We start from the raw sequence: 27,950 nt of genomic DNA on the forward strand, positions 1-27,950 counted from the left end.
CATTCTTCCCGCCCATTGGTGCAGGCTCCTGATTGGCTTTTGAGTCTTTCCTTTGTAGTCACAGGTCGCATCCGGTTCGTGCGTCGACAGATACAAAAAGGAGAAAGCAAAAATTCTCGCTAGGAGCCGAAATACCGAGATTTTAAATCAGGTTTTTAGTTATTCTTTTTTATGTATGACCGTATTTTAGTTTATATTTAGTACTTAGTCATGAGTATAAGCCGCTGATGTTTTTAGAATAGTGTTCGCAGAGCAGTTTTAGATGGTTGAATCCGTTTTATTTATCGGGATTAAATGCAGCTTTAATTGGGATTGAATCCGCTCAGGTCTCACCTCAACAGACGTGTTAAAGGTCGCACGCGCGTAAATTTATTATATTTTAACAGTAGCGGTAACGTTAATTGTATTTTTTTGCGGTTGGCGATGGCCACATCGGCCCTGTACGCCTGCACCAAGTGTAACCAGCGGTTCCCGTTCGAGGAGTTGTCGCAGGGCCAGCAGCTCTGTAAGGTGAGAGTGCACATGCACGTAACGTTACTGTTTACATACGATTCCAGAGGTAAAAGTGTGTATCCTGTATTTGGTCAGGTTTTTAAGCGTTAATTGTGAACGGCAGAAGCATCCAGACATTCTGTGTCAGCTGAAGCTCCACCGTTATCTTAACCTGTTTATGTTTAATTATGTTTTTACACTCAAGTCCTCTTTAAAAGAACCGAACTCCGACCCCTTTAAGTGGACCAAACGATGAACCAAGTGAAAAAGCAGAGAACCCGATTCTCTTTACGGTCACACCGTCCCTGAAAGAGTAACTTACTCGGATCCTTATTTAATCCACTTAAGTTGTCTCAAACCTCTTGTGTTCTTACTGTTGTTTTTTGGATTTAGTCTATATTCATTGATGCCTTACCATATAACGTTACCCTCCAAAATTTAACTAAAGTCACTTACATTGAGACTCCAAGATTTTTGTCGTTAAAAAATGTTATTATTATTATTATGTTAAACAACATTTCTACAAATTCTGTCGATTGAGCTTAACTTTGAATATATTAAAATAAAATAAAAAATAACCTTTGGCACAAATATACATGTTGTTACTGTACTGCATCCATATTCTTGCTCTGTCACACATCCACTTGTATAAATCATGTTTGTTTTGAATTGTTTCATGTTTATGTATTGCGCAAGGCAATGGTGACAGAAAAGCTAATAAAAAATTCATAATTCCACTTTGCTGAAAATGCATAAATGTGTTAGACACAGATGCCTGCACAATGTCAGTGATTTTCTTAGTATACATTTTAAACGTTTTAAATTATTATAATTATTTACAATTTAACAATTATCTTAATGTCTGTTGTTGTAGTAATATTGTTTATGCTTTTCTCGATTTTAAAATAGTAGGCTACTGTCAGTGATTGCATTTATTTTACTTATTTTAAAAAGTACATATCCAGTAATGTACTCAGGCATTATGAGAACTAGCGAGTATTCACGCTATACACTATTGAACATGTATTGTTAATTACCTACAGTGTTTTAATAATAATAATAATAATAATATAAAACCTAAACAAGACATTCTCACAGCCGTGTCTCTCTCATGGAATTTGGAATGACCATAGACAAGTGTATGTTGTGAATTAAACATTTGGAGCGATCTGCCAGCAGAAGCAGCCATGATGAATTTGTATTTGATGACCAAACTAAATCAGAATTTGCAAATGGAAAAATAGTGTCCCAAGATTATCTCTCTTTGGTTCGTTTCGCTTTAAAAGGGTCGGCGATTGCTTGGCGTGTTCACATATGGGCCAAAAATCCAGTAATCCATGCTCAGACCCCTGAAAAAGGACCAAGTGGGAAAACCCCCTAAAGATTCAGCCCAGCAGTCATACAGTATATAAGATTGTAACATAAATGTATATACTAAGCAGCACTGCCATTGTTAGTTTTCTATGTGGCCTGTACACCTACATTAAAGCACATTTTAAGTTTACAGCATATCATTGGTTGTTTTTTATTTTCCTTCCAGGAGTGTCGGATCGCGCACCCTATAGTAAAATGCACCTTCTGCAGGTCAGAGTTTCAGCAGGAGAGGTGAGACGCGCATATACACAATCAGGGTGAAACTAAGTCTTTGCTCACCAGCCACAGTGGCTGCTAAAACATGCATCATCCCATCTGAGCTAATAGAAGATCTATCCTTTTTCTCAGCAAAACCAACACTATCTGTAAGAAATGTGCACAGAATGTCAAACAGTTTGGAACGGTAAGTTCATGTGAGAGTATATATGTTTAAATACCCTGAAATCCTGCAGATTGATGCATTAACACATCTTTTTCTCTTGTCAGCCGAAGCCATGCCAGTACTGTAACATCATTGCTGCATTCATTGGGACCAAATGTCAGCGCTGCACCAACTCTGAGAAGAAGTACGGCCCTCCACAGACCTGCGAACAGTGCAAGCAGCAGTGTGCCTTCGACAGGAAGGACGAGGGACGGAGAAAGGTGACCAATCACACTTGCACATTCTTATTCAGTCTTATTACTCATCAACACACTCTGTGTTCTCTCGCACCACATGTGTGTGATGTGATTCATCGTGCTCTGACAGATTGAAGAGTCACTGTCTCCAGATTTCAGCACAATGAAAGCTCAATCATATCTGTCATTAATTATTGAACAAGATGTACAAAACTGCTAATGTTTTTTTGTGCAGAACACAGAACTGAATCATTAAAGCCCATGCCTCTGTTGGGGTAACAGCTTAGAACCCAGGACCAATAGTGAAAAATGAAGACCAAGAGTCAGGAGTTAGATTAATTAAAGCAAAATTTACTGAAGAATAGTTTGCAGTTTTATCAGCAGAAGCCAGCTTCAAGTCTTGCAAGGAGTTCTTAGGCCGCGCTCCCTCTACCAGCCTACCTGCCTCTGCCTATCGTACATACAATTTCTGAACAGTTATACTGTTTTCAAGGTCTAACCTCATCATTACTGCCATGTGGATTATTCTGATTGGCTCAGAGAAAATGGACAGTCTTTGTAAATTTCCACACATTGTCAGTTAATCAGATTCACATGTCCATATATCACTTGTTGATGCTGGCAGGCGCCAGCTTGCGAAGAACAATCCAATAAGTAGTCCACATCCAATACTGATCTGTAACACCGAATACTGCACACATACACAGATAAACCTTGGTCTCTCCAAGGTTGGAGTTGGTTGAGACTTGGTCCAAACCAGAGAAAGTTTTCCTAAACATACTGATAACATGTGCTTTTCGCTCAGTGAGAGAGACAGACAATAGTACAGACCATATTCAACTTGATTCTTGACAAATCCATTTTTAATCTCTGGAAGCCGGGCTAAATGAGCAATCCCTGTTACTGCATTCCTGTTGAGTTCGAGGTGTGTGTGATGCCTCAAATCCAAACAAATGACAACATGTTCTGAAATCAAGTGTTTTTGCGAAACCTCACACACCACCAGGACAGACCCTCAGTCACCACTCAGAGACCAAATACAAACTTTAGAAAATATAAAGGAAGAAACCATCATTGGTCCTCTTGATTTAAGCAAAATCGTAACTGGAAAGAATCATTAAAATAATAATTATAGGAGGATGAATATTGATATATATATATATATATATATCAATATTCAATATATATATAAGGGATGCAACAAACAGTTAGTCCACGGTTCAATACATACCTCGGTTTTTAACCACGGTTTTCGGTTTTGTTTTGATGGCTTGTCACATCAGTTTTTTGCTATTCTATTCTTTGGCGACAGGAACAGCAAGAGGTCAAGGAGAAAAAAGTAATTTTTTTTATTGCAATACTCTTTCTTTATTTTACTTAAAAGAATTGAAAAACCTTGCTTAAAATTAAAACTTTACTTTAAAAAAAAAACCTTGTACACATTCCTAGTGTATTGTATAATATAAAATAAATGTAACACTACATAGACTTCACTATAAAATATACATTGATCCTTATCAAAGCTACTGTGTTAAAGTTCTTCAGTCAAGAGCAGTGAGTGATTTTCTCTTTGTCTTTTGTTGTTGTATTAACATTAAAGGGATAGTTCACTCAAAAATGAAAATTCTGTCATCGAGAAATGAATATAGGTTTGGAACAATATTAGAGTGAGTAAATAATGACATAATTTTAGAGGTGAACTGTCCCTTTGAGGACTGTGTTCACTAGGCTGCTGCTGTCAATTTAAGACCTGCGTGCATCTAATATACAGACACACAGCGATTTTACTTTCACTGTAGACATAACCGACTGAGTTTGTTAACCTTGTGTGTATTTGACAGTATTAGTGCAGTAAGACGACTACTAAGTCCAGTAATCGCGTGTTTGACAGGCGTTTAGTGCGCACGTTCGGAAAAACGCATGTTAAAACGGTGCATATGCACGCTGTAATGGCAAAAATTAATTCGTCGACATCACTAATAAGAGACAAACCATATTCCAATTGTCTTTATAAAGATTTATTTTCCTTGCAAGGAAGAGCCACGGTCAAACGCAGCCGCTCGAGGCTACCTTGAGTGTGAACTGCTAAAACAAAAGAAAGCACAAACTTTTATACCCTCAACAACCCCCTCAGTAATTTTCCATACATCTGGCGAAACCCACTGAAGGTTTCGCCTTGAGCAAGAGGTGAGACAATACACAAATGGTCCCCCTCCTGTCTTGGATCTCATTTGAATTAAAAGCAAGAAACACAATGGTCCTTCATCTTCATCTAACAAAGCATGTTAGCCAGGAACTCAGATTCCAAGAGCAATAAAAGATAAAAGGGACAATGTATGGCTTCCACAGGTGAGGCCTCTTTGATCTGACTCATTTAAAACACAATAGAGAAAACAGGTCTGGAAGATTAAATCTTCTGTGATTAAATTTTTCCCCAACAATTTCCCCCTTTTATCATTCTTTGATAACTTTCAAAAAAGAAAAATTTTAAATGTGTATATAATAAAAATAGAAGTAGTAATAATAGTCACTCATCACATTCATTAAAGCTGGGTAACAGCAACCTGTCGAGTCTTTCTGTGGCATGAAATGGTTTCTGTCACCACAAACCCAAATTACAGCATGCGAAGTGTCACTTGGTTTGCTAAACGTACAGGTAAAACCTGTTGTGATACTGCCTATCACCGCTGTGCAGTTCCCTGTGGTCGAATTCTTGATGTCAATTCTGACTCTGCAGTCAGAACACCCTGCTTTCACGTTCAGCTTCAGTCTCGTGAGCACACGCACACATCTCCTTGAACATGCATCACTCTCAATTTTGTAATCAACATGTCTGTGTGGTTGTACCGCTGCGTTCTCTTTCGAGCAGACGTTGGATGTTTTGTTGGAATCTTCCCTTGCTCGATGTCCGCTGCAGCTCTAAGCACCATCTACTAGATTCTGTAGGCTTGAAATAGGGTTTAACTTGAAAACTGGTTGGCTCAGCACCACGTTGTGCCAGTGTCTCTGCTCCTGAGATGATAACGGCAAATGATGTTTATATATCTGCCCGCACAGACGTTTGCCTCCTGCTTCTCTCTCCTCTCGGCTCCTCCTCCCCGATCACTGGTGGGACCTTTCTGCAATGGCTCGCATGCACCCACGTCGCTCTCTCCGCTTCTTTGACGGCAGTGTCGTCAGAAGCCTGACAAAAGGCCCTAGCCACCTTTCCGCCTTCCAGCTCTTCGTACTCAGGTCCTGTTTTACCACGTGATCTCCTGGCTTGATGTTGTGCAAGGGAGTCTCAGCCGGTTTCCCCTGTAGCAGCTTTCGCCTGCACACAGATATCAGACAACAGAGAAGACATTTCTTTGCAATAATTCACAATTCTATTGATGCAAGCTATTGTTTACCCCCTTCCATTCCCATGAATGGTGGTCTTCCAAAAAAAAAATGTCTCAAACGGGCTCAGATTTACTCAAGGCCTTTTCTCGTTTTCATGTATTTCAATATGCATCAAAATGCGAAATTTTCAGCAAATATTGTAACCCCCTTATAAACTTCATTCATTTGAGTACCATTACCATTACCATTCCCCCTTTGGCTGCAGGCTCGCCCATGCAGCCATTTATCATAATCATTGAAAATATTGTTGGGGTAAACAAGAATTGCCATCACTTCTTGTCTAGACGCCATTTTGCACATTCACGCATCATTCATAAGTTTCCAGCCACGTCTCCACAGGTGCTTCTCCGCTGCTGTGGCAAATGCCTGCATACTCTGAAAGGAAATCAAAGCATTTGTGTTATTTTCAGATAATAAAATACATTCTGGTTCCTTTGACTGCTGTGCTGCCGTGGCCTTCGCAGCCGCATCTGCTCTCATGGTTTTCTGTTGAAATAAACTCTTTGTTGTTAGTTACGCTGCGCATTTAAGTCTTAACTTGAAAGTTTCCCATAAACATACTGAAAATATCCAATAAAATGAAAGACAAATCCGTATTTCATCTCTGTAAGCCAGGCTAAGTCAGTAATCGCTGTCACTGCTCTCCCATCATGTTAGGGGTGTGTGATACCTCCAAAATTCAAACATGCCAACTTTCTGCTATCAACCGTTTGACGACACACACATCCCTAGGCCAGACCCACAGTCACTCCTCAGAGACTAAACACTTTAGAAAACATATATGAAAACAAACAATCAGTGGTTCTTTTGATTAATCAAAATCATAACAGACCTTTTTGGCATTCACTCAAACTCAAACTAAACAATACAAATAAGTAAGATAGATAATAATCCATCTTAGCGCCTTAAATCTCTACATAAAACATCCTTCAGTTTACATTTTGTGCTTTGCCCACAGTTTCTCACTGTACATCACATTCTTATCAACCTTCCTTCAGTCAGTCATTTCAACACAATTCTTCACAAACTGCCCTACTTACTATTTCCAACAGACCCATTTTCACTCATCATAGCCCACCTCATATTTAACCATTAACAAATATAAATCTAAATTTGTTAATGTTAAATATACTTCATCAAAATGACAAAATTATCAATTTGTATTACGTTCAATCAGCTCGTTCACTCATCTTTATCTCGTGACATCATACTTAATCATACTCAATACCCAATTCTTTATCAAAATCTTTTCAGCTCCTGTTATCAATAAACAAAATTAATTAATTAATCAATTAGGATTTCTTTTAAAGTACCCTTTTCTCCATGCCCTGTCCATTAAAACTCCTCTTACATCATGTCATTTGGCAGTGATTCTTATCATCAAACTTGCCACATCAATTTCTTTAACGCTGGTTAAAACCAATCTGTATTTTAAAAAGCATTCATATTTCAATATCCATTTTAGCCTAATTTGACTTTGATTGTTCACAATCCCTGTCAGAAATCCTAATTTTTATTTTCTATTTTTTTTGTTTTGTTTCCTGTATGAATCAAAATATGTCTAGAAGTTATCTAGATATTCTTTTAGAAGTTATCTTTTTGGTTCGCCCTCCGGCCTTTCATAAATATGAGGGAGTCTCTAGATCATTTGGATAGTGACTTCGGTTAAATTGTCACTTTGTCTCTTAATTAATCCAAAGATAAATTAAAATAGTCTTCATCCATGACAAATTTGGTCATAATTACTAGTGACAGACAGAGCTGGATGTCCAATCCACTTAAAGCTCGTCCCATTGTTCTGATCATCTTTTCATCAGTTTCACTCAGAATAATCAACTTCCTCTAAAGTTTTTTTTTGTTTTGTTTAACTTAACTCATCTGTAATGATAAAGACACTAATTCCAGAGGTTACTGACACACTACACTCAATCATGACATAAATATGAACTGCTCATTCTCAAGATGTGCTTTTACATGGTCTCTTAACCAGTTTCAAATATGTTCGTTCATTAGTTGTTTATTTTTAGAAAAGTCAGCTGGGTTGTTTTGTTCTGATATCATTGTTTTTGTGTAGTCTCAGCTTTAACTGAGCAATAACAGATATAGTACAATCCCGGTTTCCAGCCTCTCTCTCTCTCTCTCTCTCTCTCTCTCTCTCTCACCCAGATAATCTTTTCAACAGTCTTCTAAGACTTTAACTATAATGTTAAATTCATTAACCCTTAAATCATTAATCCTTCACAAAGTTTAGAAATTTCATAGTGTAACTTATTGTTTCAAGTTATCTTTAGTTTAGATTTCTTTGTTATTCAGACCTTCTCTTTAAACTTCAAAAGCCATCCTCATCTTAAAGCCATCACCATGTCTCCAAATTATCCTCTGCCATCCTAATGACCTGCAGGATTAAGACTATGATAGAGACATATTAGTTCAATATCATACAGTTTTACTAATCCAAATAAATTTTGTTCTGCTCCACAAAGTTATCAATCACAATCACAGCATGGTCTCAGCTGGCTCTTGAATGCCGATCTCATTCATAGCTCTTTTCCTTCAGGGTGTTTCCTGGCTCTCAATTTATGCGGTATTTGGTGAGCGGTATAGAGGGGCCAATATTAGGGCAGGGGCTGCTGTGTCCAGTCTTGACCTTGGCCCTTACGAAACACAGCTTCCCCCCCCTACAGAGATGCTGCTGGCCTCACAGACATCTGCCTCACCTCTCATACACACCTCACATAAAACCCCCTCCTCCTTTTTTTTTTTTTTTTTGGTAGGGGGTCCAAGGCGACTTATCGTGATTCCCCTGGCGTGGGTTGCTATCCTGTCAGGCCGTAGGAAGTCTTACCCGTCATCGGGAACAACCACATCGTGCTCAACCTCGTCATCGCTTTGAGATCTTTGACCCTAAACAGGATCCGATATTTTCTGGAGCCTTTTGGAAAGTGCATTCAAGAGTCATCAGAGCCATCTGGTCTGCTTTCAAATTAGCAAAAACATGGAGACAGGTTAATCATAACAGAACTTAATCACTAAAATCCAGCATACTTCTTCAAAGCTGCCCCATAGCAGTGCTTAGATTATTTTCAGTGAATTTAGCCAAAACAACTCTCCATTCCATTTAATGTTCTGCTACATCTGTGACTAAGGCCATCAGTTCTGTACATGGTGAAGGCTAAGAGTAGACAGAAGTTACTGGTCATATCATATATTAATCAAAATTTCAGTTCAATTTCCGTCTTATTGCCCTCTTTATGGCACCTTTTTTATATCTTAACAAATAACTGTCTATTGTGTTCACATAATGCCCTGTGCTTTTACTCATCAATATCTTCTATCATCTGTGGCACAGGCTCAGATATCAGCTTTGAGCTGGTCTGGGATCAGAGAGAGACTCTGAGGCCTTCAGGGCTGGTACACTGCATTTTCATAAACCTTTCACTCCTCACACTAGCTCAGTGTAAGATCTGGCTTTGTTTTCAAATAAATATAAGACATTTTCCTTTTAACTCTATCCTTAGACAGAAATCACATTTTCAAGTGATCATAACTTTATATTTGTCTTTTGCCCCCAAAATAAATTCAGAAGCTATAATTTTCACTCAGATTGAGTCTCTGTTACTCAAATTAGGCCACGTGGTGGCCGGATTGAGATTACAAATTGTTTATTTCAGCTCAGCACAGGCTTATCTTTTGAAACCAAAACATCAATTTCTAGGGTTTTCAACATTTTAACACCTATAGTTATTTCAACAACCCAATATTCAGTCAAATCATCATTATCAGAGTTTTGCAAAGGTGAGAAGAGCAAGAACATATTTATTATCTTTTTCATTTAACTCGGTTAATCAGGATTTATATATTTTATATATCTTTTACAACATGTTTTATCATCTTTAACTTTAATTTTAACCTCATATTAAAATTATCTCAAATCCTTCCTTCAAAAATAATCACTAAAGAATTTATCAAGCTTATTATTTTCTCATTTTCTTAGTGCAAATCTCTGTTTTATTCTTTTTTTTTTTTTTTTTTTTTTTTTTTACTGATTTCATTTACAGAATTTAGTCTGGTGGCCTGATTTGCCACACTTTTTACACCTTATGGGTGTTCAGACACAGTTACGCGCAAAATCAATGGCCCAGCTGACCACAATTAAAACGCTCTCATCTTTAGCTTATGGAGCAACGTTCAGCAACCTGTGTGCTCCAAAAGTGGCAGTCTGTTTGAGAACAGAGCTCGCTCAAGGTCCAATAAAACAGACAATGGCTTGCAATTTATGGTGCTTTATCAAAGTTTATCTGCTTTTTCACCAACATTATTTTTAGTTACTCAAATTGTATATCTCCCTTCGGTTATGACACCTCCCCCATTTTATAAATTAATGAATACGCACAAACATCTACAAATTTGAATTCTCTTGTTCTCTCTTTGTTTGTAGCTAGTTAACTTCCAATTACAATAAAAACATTTCTGCCCATTATCTTCATCAGTCCAGCAAATTTCTTTGAAGTCAGGGTTTCAGAGCGGAGCTGCTTACAGCATTTGCTCTTGTTCATCTTACAATCTTTATACCGACTAATCAAATTACTGATCATATCACTCAAATTGTTAGCTAAAATTTAGTCAAAGTTCATACTCACCAGCGATCTTTAAACAGCTGTGGCATTTTAATTTCTCCGTTTCATTTCTCCACAGTCAATGCCTCTCACACCCAGCATTTCAGTGTCTGCTCACAGTTCTCACACGCGTTCTCACAACAGCCCATCGATTTATCCTTTTCCTTCAACTGACTCTTTCACAGCCCCAGTCCGGTCACTCAGCGGTGACACTCAAATCATGACATTTAATGAACTTCGTATACGTTGCATGCATTTCTGGCCATATAATTTTCTCATTTGATAAAATACCGGTGTCTCATATTCAGCTAGCTTGCTTTGGGATTTCCCCATATTGGCAGTCTGATTCTGTGGCTTTTCGCGCGCGCGCTATTAATCTGTTGGACGTCTCCGTACAGATCTGATCTCTTCACCCAAGATCAGCCGGGCGGACACTCGCAATAGTGCCCGATTTTGTGCCCTGGTTACCTGACCGCGGGCGGAACCAACCCAATCTAGGTAATATGGTTCCCAGACCAATCTAGGTCTTATTTATACCAATCTAGGTATTTAATCGCCCACGTGATTTCAGTTCTTTTTTCTACCTCGTAAAAAAACATCAATTCACGCTGCATTTGCCACAGAGTCAGACTCGCCTAATGGTTTATCCCTATCAATTCAATTTTCAATTTAACCAAATTCTATAAAATAAAAAATAAAACATTTCCCCCTGAATTTAAAAAGTTTGTCTCTTACCAGAAGCGCCCCGTTGCCATCGGATTCGTTTTCTCTGATTCCAGTGTCTGGACCCTCCGGACACCCCCAGAGCAGTCAGCCCTTCTCCCTCAATTCTTCGGGGTAAGGCTGTGACTCTAAGTCCAGGATGATCGGGTCACTGTCTGCTCTCGGGGTCCAGAAGGCACATCCAAGGAATCCCAAACTTCTGACACCAACTGTAATGGCAAAAATTTATTCATCGACATCACTAATAAGAGACAAACCAAGATCCAATTGTCTTTATAAAGATTTATTTTCCTTGCAAGGAAGAGCCACGGTCAAACGCAGCCGCTCGAGGCTACCTTGAGTGTGAACTGCTAAAACAAAAGAAAGCACAAACTTTTATACCCTCAACAACCCCCTCAGTAATTTTCCATACATCTGGCGAAACCCACTGAAGGTTTCGCCTTGAGCAAGAGGTGAGACAATACACAAATGGTCCCCCTCCTGTCTTGGATCTCATTTGAATTAAAAGCAAGAAACACAATGGTCCTTCATCTTCATCTAACAAAGCATGTTAGCCAGGAACTCAGATTCCAAGAGCAATAAAAGATAAAAGGGACAATGTATGGCTTCCACAGGTGAGGCCTCTTTGATCTGACTCATTTAAAACACAATAGAGAAAACAGGTCTGGAAGATTAAATCTTCTGTGATTAAATTTTTCCCCAACAACGCGAATGAAGGCTTTAAAACGCATGCAAATAATGAACTTTCGTGATTGTGAATAACTAGTGTTCTGTGAGTATAACTCCACCACTAACGTGTGATGTGAATGTATGTCGCGTTGTTCAGTATATTGGGATGGAGGCAAATGATAGAATTTGTAGAAAAATAATTAATTAAATGCAAAACCGCAATTCACAAGCGCGTATTGAACCCTGAAAGCTGTACTGATCGGTTCAATATTATATTGAGAATTGTGGTATCCCTTAAAGGGGTCATAGAATGGTACATGCACTTTTACAAGTTGATTATACGGAAATGTGTGTTGGCAGTGCCTGTACACAACCATCCTATAATGATAAAAATACATCCAGTGTTTTTTTTTAATCTCCTTATATATTTTCCCCTGTCTCAAATCGAGCCGTCTGATCGTGTGACGTTACACGGTGTACGCCCCTCCTAAGATTGTTGATTGACAGCAGCGTTTCAACACAGACCCGCCCTGAGCGAGCTGTCATCAGTCCGCCATTGTTGATACGCTGGAGCAGAATGGCGTCTAAGCGATTGTGGTGTTGTGTTGTTGGGTGTAATAACGAACACAGCAGTCATTTTGATGTTCCTAAATCCGAACCGCTGAAGACGCAGTGGCTGCTGAGTTTTGTTTTAGAAGGGAATATTCCCCCCCGATCAACGTCAATGTTTGCGCGAATCATTTCTCAGCAGACTGCTTTATAAACGAGCATCAGTATAAAGCAGGTTTTGCTAATAAGCTGCTCTTGAAAAAAGGATCGTGTTCCTGCTGCACCTCTGGAAGATGTGAGTGTAACGTTTTATTAACCTTTATATTAATCTTTGCAAATCGCTTGCACGCTTCACGATGAATGAGGCTAAAGTTTACAGGGCAAGTTACATTACGGCATGCTTTCTGTGTGACGTTCTCAATATAATTCATAATCCCACGTTTATAATGAACAACGCGTTATGTTTGTTATTACAAACTGTGTACTCTGGTGATAAAGTTAACGTGGTAACACTACACTAAGCTTACTTTTGTACATGGTTTATAACGGTGTCTGTTACTGATTAAGAAGTAATGTAAAAAAAAATCTTATAACATAACATCAATCTGTCAATGAACTAACACATCAGTAAACACATAGCAACTACACTACTCTGCCAGTACAAAGATAGATCAAAGTGACATGACGTTAAACAACCATTCAGAAACGTCCTGTTCGAACTTCGATGGGTTCGTCATCTGTTCCTGGTCCGACTCCGGTTCAAAATGATAATGTTGCTCAGATGTGTCCTCAGAGACTCCCGTTGCCATTATTTCTCGAAAATATACCCTCAAATGTTGTCAAGGCAACACTCCACGTGTGTTGTGGTGTTGTGTCGGGTCGAACCGAACGGCCCACAGAGCAGAGGGGCGGGGTGAGCAAAGCTCATTATCATTTAAAGTCACATACACTCAACTGAGCTGGTTTTGACCAGGTAAATTGAGTGTTTTCTTACAATACTAATGAGAATTTTTAAATAAAGTATATTACAAACTTTTCATTTAGACACTAAAGAATCATATTAACTTGTACAAAAATGTAATTCTATGACCCCTTTAAAAAAAAAAAAAAATATATATATATATATATATATATATATATATATATATATATATATATATATATATATATATATATATATATATATATATATATATATATATATATATATATATATATATATATATATATATATATATATATATATATATATATATATATATATATATATATATATATATAATATATAATATAAAAAAAATTGTTACAGATTTTATTTTATCCCAAAAAATTATGAACGCATGCAAAAACAAGAGAGAACTAACAAAATATTGATAATAGGGATGGGGGCGATCAGATCCAGTATCGGGACCGATACCAACGTAATTCACGTATCGGATTTTCCTGATCCAGCCTGCGGAGATATCCGATATCCATAATCCATGTCTGCGCTTTAATATTGTCTGCTGAAATGACTCCAAAAGTGATTCCCGCCGGCCTGTCTGCAGGCTGCAAACTATGGAATGGATTTCCTGAACGGAGGCGTGGCTCAATGAGACGGAGTTATGAGACACGCCCCCGCTCAGGAAATCCATTCCACAGTTTGCAGCCAGATAGCAGGATAGCATTGAGCAGCATTGTGTTAGTAGCCATGTCTGCTGTGTGGAAATACTTCACACTGGAAACACCGCAGAGCAAGACAATGTTTGCAAAGCCGTAAATTCAGAGAGGTGGAAGCTCCATGTCGTACAACACAACGAACGCAATCAAACATTTAAAAAAGTTTTAGTGAAAAAAGCTAGTGAATGACCTGCAGAGAGCTTTTTGGTAAAAACTCAACTTGTCGTGTTTGGAGGAGAAAGAATGCTGAGTTGCATCCAAAGAACACCATACCTACTGTGAAGCATGGGGGTGGAAACATCATGCTTTGGGGCTGTTTTTCTGCAAAGGGACCAGGACGACTGATCCGTGTAAAGGAAAAAATGAAATGGGCCATGTATCGTGAGATTGAGTAAAAACCTCCTTCCATCAGCAAGGGCATTGAAGATGAAACGTGGCTGGGTCTTTCAGCATGACAATGATCCCAAACACACAGCCTGGGCAACAAAGGAGTGGCTTCGTAAAGGCCAATTTATACTTCTGCGTCGAGTGCACGCAGAGGGTACGGCGTACCCTATGCATAGACGCGTTGGATACGCCGTACCCTACGCCGTAGCCTGACGCGCACCTCTCCAAAAATGTAACAACGCGTCAATTCTACGCGGACCGCAAGCGCTGTGATTGGTCTGCCAGAACCCTTCCCTCAGGTCAATAAATAAATAAAAAATCTGCGATAGGAGTGTGTGTGTGTCCAGAAATTGGATGATAGTTCCTTACGTCTGCTATAACACACTATTTTGCAGTCCAGCGATTCTTTATGGTAGTAAATAAATACATAGATCCGCTGAATATAGTTTATTTATTTTCTCATTAAAACCAAAGATGTTAATCAGTAATTGTATATCAAGAACAGGGACACATTAGGGTATATTTCGTGAATGAAGTCTCCGCAACAACAATCGCTTGCTGAGCCACCGCTGCTGAAAACAGCGGCCACGAGCACCGCATGGTTTCACAAATGCATTCCAGCGCCAGATCGCCTTATTTAACTTTACTAATCATCTAGAGATGCTTAATTTGTATTAGATATAACAACTCAAGCTGCAAGAAAAGCCGCTCTCTCACTGCTGCTGATATGCCGACATGAATGTACAGATTCTACACATCAAGCTGCTTCTTCTTCGGCTGTTGTCTTGATTACACCAACATGCCCGAGGACACTGCCTTCTAGCGTCTGCATGTGGAATTGCACATTGACGCAGACAACAGCGCAGAAGTATAAATGCTCACGACGGCGTTGGCTACGCGCGTAGCCTACGGCGTACACTACGGCGTACACTCGACGCAGAAGTATAAATGGGCCTTAAGAAGCATTTCAAGGTCCTGGAGTGCCCTAGCTCTCCAGATCTCAACCCCATAGAAAATCTTTGGGAGTTGAAAATCAGTGTTGCCCAGCGACAGCCCAAAAACATCACTGCTCTAGAGGAGATCTGCATGGGGGAATGGGCCAAACTACCAGCAACAGTGTGTAAAAACCTTGGGGAGACTTATAGAAAACGTTTGACCTCTGTCATTGCCAACAAAGGCTATATAACTAAGTATTTGATCAATAACAAAAGTTAATCTCAATTCTTTTTTTCCATCATAATTTGCAAATAAATTCTTTAAAAATCAGACAATGTGGAAAAGTATCGGTACCGGCCGATATCCAAATTCAGGTATCGGGATCGGAAGTGAAAAAATGTGGATCGTGCATCCCTAATTGATAACTGATTATGTTGTTGTCAGTGTATGCTTTTTTTTTTCTATGCTTTTTTTGCATAGTAAAATAAGACATATGGTTTGCTCTTTCTTTTCTTTTTGCGAAACGATTTTGTCAGATAAACACCTTAACCAAGTTTATTGCTTTGTTCTTTCCTCATATTGAATCTAATTGTAGCCCACAGCTCCAGTTATGGAAGCAACTGAGACAGCGCCTTTTTTGACATTTAACACTATTCTTTCTTGATTTTCTGTTGGAAATTACAGTGCTAAAAATCAAGTTACTTTTTTTTTTTTTTTTGTAATAAGAGCACAGTTATTGTTAACTATTAAAAGTTGATTTTGTTGTTAATGAAGCTGAAATAAAATATAAATATTAAATGTAAGTCTTAAAATATAAATATTGCTTCAAAATACTAAAACTTAAAAAATTAAGCTTTAAATTTTTTTATTTAATACATTTTTAATGTTAAAATAAATTAATAAAAATGGCAATAGCACTACAAAAATATGAAAACCTGAAAATATAAAAATAAGTATGATAAATATTATATAGATAATACTAAAATAACACTGGGCACACTTGATGCTGATGTCAATTCTCTCTTTCTGCAGGTGGATGGGAAGCTCTTGTGTTGGCTCTGCACGCTGTCATATCGTCGTGTTCTACAAAAAACAAAAGAGCAGCGAAAAGGCCTTGGCTCTTCCCACTCCAACTCTTCTTCCCTCAGTGAGAAGGAACATCAGAGACACCATCATCATCAGCACCACAGACACGGAAGTTCACATCACAAGTAAGCATGAATGATATAATTAAAATACAGGTAACATATGAGCACTAGGGGTCTAATGGTTCAAATGGCTTGTGGTTCGGTTTGTATCATGGTTTCGGTACAGTTCAGTATGTGCTATTTTCATGAGAATAAATGTATAATAATATATAAAGAAAATGAGAACAAATAATCAAACTACAAGAAATTGCACAAATGAATACAATAGAGCAAAGTAAAATAAATAATCTTTTTTTGCTAGGTCTAAGTAATTTTCAGCTACAGAAATTGAATAAAGTAATCAAATGTAAAATAACATAGCATATAATAATTGCATATTCACTGTATAATTTAAAGATATATATATATATTTTTTTAAGTTATAAAAGTTATTCTGTCAAGAGCACTGAGTGATTTCTTGGTCTTTTGTTGTTTGATTAACATTAAAAACACAGACAGGTGGACTATTAGGCTGCTGTCACTTTAAGACATAATGCATGGATCCAGTACACTGATACTGTACACATGCGTTGTCTTTCTCAACTGTTTATGTTCACTTAAGCCATAACCTACAATGTTTTCTTGGATACTCGCCAAGACTGGCATGTTGACAATTTTTGTGTGAATTTGTCCATTAAAGTGCAATAATAATTGAAAGCAAACTCAATTTAGTATTCACGTGCTGTCTGAGACGTGGCTCTCCGTGTGCACGCTTCGGATGAGTGCGCGCACTAAACTGCTCACACAGCGAGCACAAATTGTCTTTTGCTTCCTGCATTTGAATGTTTTAATTGGCAAGGCTTAAAAACACGTGCAAATGATATATGATAAATGTTTAAGAATCGGTTCAACAGCGCACAAAATGCTAGTGGGTAATGCTGGTATTGTCACATTTTATAAAATATCAGTACCCATGACAACACTTTGTGCTTGTGCCTGTTTAAACACAGAAGGCAATGTCTGCTGTTTCAGCCTCACCTGCATTCATGCTATCAACACCCGGGTGATGACGGCGTGAATGACTGGTCATATTAGAGCATACGACACTCTTATCGAACAAAGTTTTCCTAGAGTACTATTTTGTTCATGTTTATGGTAGAACTGTAGCTGGAGAATGGTAGGGTACTACTTTTTTTTTTTCTGAGAACTGTTACACCCCTAATGAGCACCCAATCACATGAATACAAACTTGCTTATTGAAAATGCTGTTACTGTGTGTTACAGAATAAGTGGTACTTTAAGTCCAGAGCAGGATCAGGGGCTGTGGAAGCAGAGGTGAGATGTGTCTCTGTTTAATGCGCGCACACACACACGGCATGCTGTTTCTACTCGACTGTAGTTTAACTTTTAGGATAGTCAGTGTCTTTGTCCATGCTGTGAAATTGTGTTGAGATGGATTGACTTTAATTTGCTCCTCTTATGTAGCATTCAGAAGGAAACGCCAAAGAAAAAACCCAAACTAGAGACAAAGCCATCCAATGGAGACAGGTAGTTCTCACTGTAATCGTCTCTTTATTTGTTAGTTTCTCAGTATGGACAGGCTGACACGTTCTTTTTTTCAGTGCCAAACATTTATTTTTCTTTCCCTGCAGTAGTTCGATCACTCAGTCGATGGATTCTGGAGGCACGGATAACTTCATCTTGATTAGCCAGCTGAAAGAGGAAGTGATGTCATTGAAGCGCATGCTTCAGCAGAGAGACCAGACCATCCTTGAGAAAGACAGGAAGGTAACTTGTGATGCCACTTCCTGTTTTTGGCACAACAATCAGATGGAGTCAGTGTTGTAGCTGTAGCTCTTCTAAACTACAGTATGACTCACTGAATCATAGGTCTCTAACAGTCCTCTATTTATACATGGGACAAACTCAGAAATGAGATACAGAAAATAGTACATAGAGATTGATGGATCCATAAACGTGTTAACACATTATTAGACTCTGAGTTCTATTCTGCTGTCTCGTTAGCCGCCCACATCACAGTCCTTTTGCTGCCGGAAGTGATAAATATGCTGAATGTTTGATCTGTTACTAGAAGTCTATGGGTGATTCTGAAATCGCCCCCTATACCCCCCTATTTGAGGGGACAGCCATTTGTAGTGGTGTCCAAAACCATAGTGGATGTTAAGTGCACTCATTCTATCCCACAATGCACCGCAATAACGATTGTGCAGCCGACGTACACACACTGGCTGTCCGAATTCACTCACTCGTTTTCATTCACTCCTTCAAGTGAACTATATTAGTGAACTTACATAGGGAATAGTGATCGAGCGTTTAGGGGGATTCACATTCGGATTCAGCCTATAAGTGAAGATATAAAGATTGTATTGATGTAGATTTGGGTTTGCATTTGTTGCATAGTGTGACTATGGTGTATTTCTTTGAGTTGCAATACAATACATTTAAATTGAACTTCAGGGTTTTTCCTGGGTCAAAAATGGTCTTCGGTGGTGGCTGACAGACATGGTCATCCATACACACGCACAATAAAAAAGTACCCTACCCACGTGATCTGCAAGCGCAATACTGACAATACATTTTAAATAAATTCAAGGAAAGTTTGTAATTTTTGCTTATCTTATTTTGATACCTTGATGTTTGTTTTTGTTCCTCATTTTTACACTATTTATAGATAATTGTATTGGTATATAATCATATCAATATTAAAAAGTAGTATACAATGAACAAAATGAACAAATAGCCTAATTTTCTGCCATATACAATTTCATAAAATTATCAGCTAGCTAATAACAACTTTGTTCTGGGTTCACCTCACTCCAGTCTAAACTAAATGATTTATAGGCTATTTATTTTACTACACATTGTGAACATAAATAAGCTGAAAGACTGTGGATAATTAAAACTAACTCTTACACCCACTCTTGCTAAATTGGGTAAGCACACTTGTGTTCTCATTTCAGATGTGTTCAGAGTAAATGATTAAACTGATTCGTGAGTTCAGTGTTGGAGAGATCAGTTGTTCTAACCAGTCCTTAAAATGATTCGGTTCAAAGGAGTCATTAGGTCGCGAATCGGACATTAGCAGACGCGTTGTGTGCGAATCCATTCTGTTAGAACATCGCGAAAGATTTGTCAACACACAGAAAACGCTTCATAACTGGATAGGATTTGTTTCCCGTTTATTGAAAGTATGGTTTATGTCAGCTGGTCAGAGAAGAGTAGGGCTGGTCCGAATACCATTTTTTGAGCTTCAAAGCTTTGGTAGTAATTAGGGATGGGCAACAGTGGTCGAGTAATCGAGTACTCGAACGTGACAGCGATCATCGATCATGAGGACGATGATCGCCCTGAAAAAAAAATATTTGTCTCTTTTTTTTTTTTATTGGTTATTGCGTCGTTTTGCGCGGTAACTGAGGTCTGATTGGTTAGCGTTACTTACAGCACGCCTCCAGACCGCGGCGAAATAAAGTGAAACTGAGGCGTGCACTGCAGTGATGTCTGGAATCACTGATCATTTAAATGGTTAGTGCAAGATGTGCAGCGCCAATCTGTCATAGCCTACATAGCATTATAATGAGACCACGATGGAAATTAGAATGCTGTAAATGATCTGTGTTTAGTTCCCCGTGTATCAGCTGCTCCACAGAGAAACTAGCGAGAACACTCAGACTAGCGCGTGAAGTTCATGTGCGCATTCGCATCCTTTTCTGCAGATGCATGTTGTAAGATTACTTTTATGTTGTCTATCTGATTAATCTAATATAAGAAGCGTTTGGTTGAGCTTAAAGGTCCCATGGCATGGCATTTTTCTATTATTTTATAATGTTTCCTGAGCTGTACTTATATTGTTAGTATGACTTTTACATCATAAAATGTCATAATTTAGAAATAAAAGGCATTTTTTCTATACTGCTGTTTGCCCTGTGGCTGAATGCCCTGCTTCAAGAGGCGTGTCTGCTGTGAGACTTCAGTAAAAACACCCACTGTTGTGATTGGCTGACATCTTTGCATTTTATATGAGCGGAGGGGGCGTGGTTTATCGAGGCACGAGCAGGCACGAGTCTGCCAGGGAGACGGATGGACCTGAGTTCACTTCACATCAGTTCTCAGCATGTCTGAACTGTTTTAGTTACAGCATATACTTTAGGTTATTAGTCTATTTCTAGTCGGAGGGACTGTCACTCATGTCAGAAAGTTAGTAACTTTAGTAAATTATGGATCAGCGCTGACTGGAGACGCGAACCGTTTAGAACGATTCAGTCCGATTTGGTGAACTGATTCGGTTCACTAAAAAGAACTGGTTCAAAAGAAAGATCGTTCGCGAACCGGACATCACTAATGTATCAGAGACTGAGCTCAGCGATTGCTAACAAAGTTATTTATAGTAACTACTGAGTTATGAGAGCGCTGTCAGTCAGCGCGAGTTTATTGTGTTTGTATCTGAGAGTTCTGAATAAACAGTCACACCGAGTCCGTCTCTTCATCATTGTTCTACCAACTTTGTAACACATGCAAAGTACCATTACAGCTGTCGAGATGAACGAGTTAAAAGTAAGTGTTGATAATAGCATTATTTTTAAAATAAAATAAAAGCGTCAGTGACGCGCGTTGAGTACACAGCGCAAACAAAGACACAACAGCAGTAATCGGATGTAATCCAGTTTATTGTGGGGCTAGGCTGGCTAGCCCGGATATGCTCAAGCTTACCCTCCTTCTGCTTAATCTCACGCCGCGTTTGGTGCCTCCGCTGTGGGCCAGATGCAGTACTGTGGGTCGGGGATGTTGAAGGCCGAGCTTCGGCGTGTGTGAGGTTTATCTCTGCTGATGTTGAGCAGAAACTCATGACTGTATGCACATTTTAGAACCGATAGACGCGACGAGGACGTACAAAAACACTGACTCACAAGATATAAAACACGAAAACACCGTTCTGTCGGGAGAGAGAGAAGCCGCATTGTGTGCACGAATAATAAATAATTAGCTACACATCAGAAATCACTGATCACAGATCAGAAGGAACTGAAAAAAGACTTCTGTTTTCATTTGTACATCCAAACACTGAGAAACTGCCAGCGTTCACTCGTTCACAAGCAATGATGCAATGATCTCTCGACGAGCGTTTGCATGGGCGTGCCAGATTCTCTGGGCGGAGGAAAGGGAGGAAACCGTGCCTGCTTGGACGTCAAACCAGGAGACTTCAGGATTGGCTAGTCTGGCCTGTCATTTTCTCAAAGGCAGAGAAAGACAGCCACAACTCGGTTTTACACCGATCAACATTTCTATCCACTTGGGGACAATATTCAGGCTAGGGGAACTCATATTAATGTTGAAAAACCTCATAAAATGAAAATTTCATGCCATGGGACCTTTAATAAACTTGCAAAGCGCTGCCGTTATACCGGCTGTTGTTCATTCAGTTTCAACTCAAACGCATATTTCATGCTCGACATGATGGTTGAGACGGTCATATTCTTTTTAGATAGGCTATTTCTTTTTCAGAATCATTGATATTAGTAATGCAGCAGTGCTATACTGTTCTCATATTTTTTAACAGTAGACCTAGTTTATTTAAAGTTGTTTTTCGTTATGAGTTCGAAAACGCGCAGTGATCTCTGTAAACACTGCGATCATGAATAATAAAATGAAGTGCATGATGTGCAGAGTCAATCTGTCATAGCATTATAATGAGAACAGGATTTTAATAAAATTTTGTTTCTGTGTGCTTTCGTTGTCCGTGTATCAGCGTTGTTAAGGGAAGAGCGCATTTAAAATGTTCCGTTTAAAACCATAGCCTGTAAAATCTAGCATGCTGAAGTTCACGTGCGCATTCACGTCCTTTTGTGTTGATTTATGTCGTAATAGGTTCATAATAATCTTCATATTAATATTGATATATGGTGCGTTTGGTTGAGTTTATTAACCAGCTAGCAAGCTCTGCAGGGTGGTGTTATTTCACAGTTTCAGCTCAAAGGCAATGCTCGATATTACTGACTTGGTTATTTGAGACGGTCATTTTATAAAGATGTTTCTTTTTCAAAGACATTTATGCATCATAATCTAGCAGTTATTTTTTGTTTTATATGTTCATGTTTTCATATACCTGTTTTCATGTCACGTTTGTATTTGTCAACAACCATTTTCATAACAGTTTTCATTATCTCAATGACGGACATGCCCCGCCCCCTGCACATGCCCCGCCCCCGAGTACTCGAGTACTCGTTTTTGAGACCTATCGATGATCGAAATTAGAAATTTACAAAAATGCCCATCCCTAGTAGTAATCAACATCGAATATTCGAAGCTTCGGAGGGAAGGAGCTGAATATATCCTTCTCTCTAATAAAGGCTGGAATCTGGAGAAGCGGCGCGCCTCACGCTGGCAGGGCTTTTATGCTCCGCGAACAGGCAATGAACTAGTGATACAAAACACACAGGTCTGTTACGTCCCAGTTTTGATATATTATAGTAGCTAGTAAAAATTATTCTGTTCAGTTATAGAACAGACCGGGCCGGGCTTAGATGGGTCTTAGATGCTCAAAAACACAATCATCTTCATTAAAACGAATGAGACTAAATGCTCTTACAGTGCTTAGGTCACTTGTTCTGATATTGCGGTCTTTGATCTAATGAGCTGATGAATATAATGCAGCTCATATCTGTTGCTTTCGTTGACGTGAACTCTGTTAAATGTGCATAGGCTAGCGCAATAATTGAAGATCGGTTTTATATAAATTTTGCGGAGAGGTGTAAGTTAAGACAACCTGCCTGTTTTTTATTCATTTATTTTTGAACACGTTTACTCAAAAAAAAAAACCTATTATAAGCAAGACAAGTTAAGTGTTGATTTAAGAGGATAAATGGATCAAACGTGTTAACAACTCACTCGGTCCGCTTGGTCGTTACTTTAAAAACCAAAAACTTTAATTTAACAAACAAAAAAATTCTTTAAACATTTTTCTAAATTAACTTAATAAAGAAACAAAACGAAATCTAACTACTTAAAAACAAAACTGAACTATTTTAATGGCTGCAACAATGTGTAATAGGGAGGAATGGTTACTAAAAAAAAAAAGGTTCTATATGACAAAAAAAAAAAAATGAATATTAAAAAAAAAACATCACTTCACTTTATTTGTTTCATTTGCGCTGTTGCAAGCAGCATCAGCCTGCCTCAGCTTGTCAAAAATACCTTTTTACCGTGGTGGTGATAGTAGGCTAAATGTTTAAACCAACATTGTGATGCTTGAAATGTTTTATATCTATGGATTTTATTATAAGTAAGAAAAGTCCAGTGTTGATTTGAGAGGCTAAATTGATCAAACATGTGGTTACCTCACTGTCAGCCGCTGGCCGCTTGGTCATTACTTTAAAAAAACTAAAACTTTAATTTAACAAACAAAAAAATGCTTTAAACCTTTTTCTAAATTAACTTAATAAAGAAACGAAATATAACTACTTTGACATTAAAAACAAATCTGAACTATTTTAATGGCTGCAACGATGTGTAGGCCTAATGTAGCCGCAGCAGTCAGATCATATTCTTCACGAGAGCGAGGAGCTAAATTACAGGATGATCGCGGAATATTTGGTTTTAAAACGATGTAAAAGCGCCTATTTAAGGGCGTTTGTCATTTTACTGTTTTGTTGCTATGTTTTTCATTAAGAATAATAGCTAATGAACCCACAATTCAAGCAACCCGCCACTGAATTGGCAAACCGAAAGTAAACTGCGAAAGCTCAAAAGCATAGCAATGAGGGAAACGGTGAGGGAAATTTTTTTCACCGTCACATCCCTAACGTGTAAAAAGGATAATACATTTTGATTCTATTATTCTATTTTCCACAATGTCAAACGAACGCAGTTTAACCCAAAATGCAAGCTCAGACATGGCTTCTGCCATGTGCAGTTGTGCGCTCTGATGCAGGGAACACTAAGAAGAAGCAAATATATTTATTAAGTATAACGAGGCTATTAAAAATGTCTTGGCTATAAGATAATTGAAAAAAGTGTTGTATTTTATAGTGATTTTATTGTGTAAAACATATGCAAGCGTGAATGAGAACCGTTTCGAGCGGGATGCCAGGTGTTCGCGGAAAAACAACAACAACGAATATTCGAAAATTTGAACATTTAATACCAACCCAATCGAACAAATATTCAAATATTCTGGTCCAGCCCTAGAGAAGAGTCAAAAAATTGAGCGCAATTCACACCCAGCAGTAATTAAAAGAACACATTGTCTGATAGCGCCACGTGCAACATGGATTCAGGTCTTTGCGACCTTTTGATTTTGATTAACGTAATATGTGAAATATTAGAAAGCTAAGAATGCTTATTTTGAAGACGGAGAGAGAGTGCGAGCGGGGGAGGAGCTCTCTGATCGTTCTCTCTGTCACTCCGTTAACGCAAGCGCAGCAGTCATCTACTACATCATTCATAAATCACAATAACTGATCAAATAAGGTAGCCTGGTTAAAACCAGACCATTATCAGTAGTAACTGAGTTATGGTCTGGCAAAGCTTCATAGACAAATCATTTCCAAAGGGGCGTCACCAACGGGCGTCGCTCAAATGCCTCTCGGTGCAATTGGATAGACCTAAAACCAATCAGAGCGATGAGGGAGATGACGTATGCAGAGCGACGGAGAAACATCTGAGACTCTGGCCGTTTCTCAATATGCTTACTTGTCTGTACTTGTGTTCTCAAATAGGAAATGTCCCCGGTTTCCATTTCAGAAATCTGGTCACCTTACCTAAACCACATATTAATGTTTAATTATTTTTTAAATGTAAACGAAAAGAGGCAGGGTGTTTTATACTTCGTTTTATTATAAATATATAAGATAATGAATGTAGGCCTAACTACGCGTTGCCTGAACCACATGTGTGTGGCTAATATGTGTACGTTTTTTTAATGAAATGAGGCAGTGGTGTTTTATGACATATTTTGTACGCGAACTTCTAACTTGCGTCCGTGACTTAAGTTTGACTCCGGAGAATGAACTCCAGATGACGGTAATAGTTAATATTAAACATATTATAGCCACACAAATGTAGTGAAGGCAATGCATATTATCTTCAATGCATGTATATAACAAAATGAAATATTTAAAAAACCCGGCCTCTTTTCGTTTACATTAAAAAATAAAAACATGTAATATCATGTGTGCATAATATAGCCTATGATTATCACTGTAATACAATGAGATATGACATAAAACAAAACCCAGTCTCTTTTTGTTAAATGTTAGTTTAATGCGTGATCAATATCCATTTTAAAAGTATAAGTAAAAGGTATAAGAAGCTATACAATACATAAAGCAATTCAGTCAAAGAAAGTCAGCGCTAGGAGACTACAACGATAAAGTTTAATAGCTTACAAATATAAAGTTATGAAACTTCACTTTGCCCTCAGACAAAACGATCTGTCAGGGCACAAATTATAGATTAATGAGAGCAAAGATCAGTCATTAGATCTACACAAGACGAATCATATCTTCACATCAGAGCCAGCGGCAGACGGCAGAAGGACTGGCCGAGGAAAGGCTCCTCTCGGTGGGGTTGAGCAATTGAGCGCCGCTGGTCCACTGGAGCTCACAACTCCAAAAACGGCAGATCAAATTTTCAAAAAGGCGCTCTTTATAAATAAACCACAGATTTTGGCTTTAAAAACAACTACATTCTCGCCTTAAAAGGACTTAAAACTATATTTTGTGAAACATTAACACTACCAGAGGGCTCTCGCTAAGACAAGCAAGCTGGTATATCAGACTTTTGCCGAATCCAGTCGGTAAGACAGCGATAACATCTTTTTTAGATATGAAGGCTTCTTGTGTTGTTCTTTGCTCTGGTTTTAACGGAATGGAAAAGTTTAAATCGCTTAAAACAGCCGCGATAGCTGATAGTGATGTTCCACTGCTGCATCCATCTTTGTAGTCAGTGTACAGAATCTGCTTCACTGTCGCTGCGCTGTCGTCATCGTGTAAAGCCCGCCTCAACGTTTCTGATTGGTGCCTCGATTTCTGGGGCTTAGAAATGGGTTTGAATGGGCTCTTTGCCAGACTACTTGCAGAGCAAATCTAAATTTGCCGGAAGTTGTCTGGGTTTTCCCAGGCTACAAATAAGGCTTTGGCGGGACAAAAATTTGTTTTGGCGGCTGCCAAAAAAATTTTAATGTAGGAAAAACCCTGAACTTCCTATGCAGTGCTGCCAGGTCCAACTCATGAATTGATTTTTTTTGTTGTTGTTTTTTTTAATAAATAAATAAATAAAGAATATTTGTAGGCGTGCACCGAAAATGGCATTATCGGTTTTGGGCCGAAATTAAAAAAAAAAAACAGCCGAAAACTTAACTTAAACCAAAAATAAACACAGATAGACGTATCCAGCTGAACTACCCATAGCCAGAAGCGACAATTCCCTTGACTACTGCCGCGAGAACGAAGGCCGCTTTCCATTGCTTGCGCGGATTGCACGCAGGTATTTATCTGCCTCAAGTAGTGTTGCCAAGTCTGCGGTTTTCCCGCGGGATGTTTTTCCATGTCTGCGGGTTGAAGCGACCCCAATTATGTTATATTTAGACCCAGGAATGCGAATTTTAGCAGGCAACCCTGCCAAAAAAACACATATTTTACCTCCCAAATGCCATTTTTCCCTCATGTTCTTAATGAGAACCATTCTGTGATTAGTTTTTTTTTGTGTGCAATTATTCAGACAATTGTGGATCTTTTTTTTTGCACAACTGTTAAAAAACTATTTTATTTGATGAAACATAAAACTTGAATAATATTATTTGGTATTATTTATATTTATTGTAAAAAATATTTTAAGTTTATAAAGTTTGGTTCCATTGGTTTGTGATTTATTTTTTATTTTTTTTTCATTTCAGATCCATTAAATTTAAGCAATATATATACAGGTCCTTCTCAAAAATTAGCATATTGTGATAAAAGTTCATTATTTTCCATAATGTAATGATAAAAATTAAACTTTCATATTTTAGATTCATTGCACACCAACTGAAATATTTCAGGTATTTTATTGTTTTAATACTGATGATTTTGGCATACAGCTCATGAAAACCCAAAATTCCTATCTCAAAATTAGCATATTTCATCCGACCAATAAAAGAAAAGTGTTTTTAATACAAAAAAGTTATGCACTCAATACTTGGTCGGGAGTCCTTTTGCAGAAATGACTGCTTCAATGCGGCGTGGCATGGAGGCAATCAGCCTGTGGCACTGCTGAGGTGTTATGGAGGCCCAGGATGCTTCGATAGCGGCCTTATGCTCATTCAGAGTGTTGGGTCTTGCGTCTCAACTTTCTCTTCACAATATCCCACAGATTCTCTATGGGGTTCAGGTCAGGAGAGTTGGCAGGCCAATTGAGCGCAGTA

At 38.3% G+C, this 27,950-nt stretch overlaps 1 protein-coding gene across 1 annotated transcript in view; it reads left to right on the top strand.

The window, feature by feature from the left end:
- The first annotated feature begins 54 nt into the window (after positions 1 to 54).
- fam76b (family with sequence similarity 76 member B) overlaps positions 55 to 27,950 on the top strand; it is a 36,144-nt gene continuing 8,248 nt past the window's right edge. Inside the window, exons 1-8 of the mRNA XM_079813769.1 lie at positions 55 to 510; positions 2,033 to 2,097; positions 2,215 to 2,269; positions 2,353 to 2,508; positions 16,440 to 16,618; positions 17,819 to 17,869; positions 18,020 to 18,082; positions 18,187 to 18,322. Coding sequence (XP_079669895.1) covers positions 424 to 510; positions 2,033 to 2,097; positions 2,215 to 2,269; positions 2,353 to 2,508; positions 16,440 to 16,618; positions 17,819 to 17,869; positions 18,020 to 18,082; positions 18,187 to 18,322 — 792 coding nt within the window. The 5' untranslated portion in view covers positions 55 to 423. The remainder of the gene's footprint in view (positions 511 to 2,032; positions 2,098 to 2,214; positions 2,270 to 2,352; positions 2,509 to 16,439; positions 16,619 to 17,818; positions 17,870 to 18,019; positions 18,083 to 18,186; positions 18,323 to 27,950) is intronic.

Source organism: Gobio gobio (genome assembly GCF_949357685.1).
Source record: "Gobio gobio genome assembly, chromosome: 4".
Classification (NCBI taxonomy): domain Eukaryota; kingdom Metazoa; phylum Chordata; class Actinopteri; order Cypriniformes; family Gobionidae; genus Gobio; species Gobio gobio.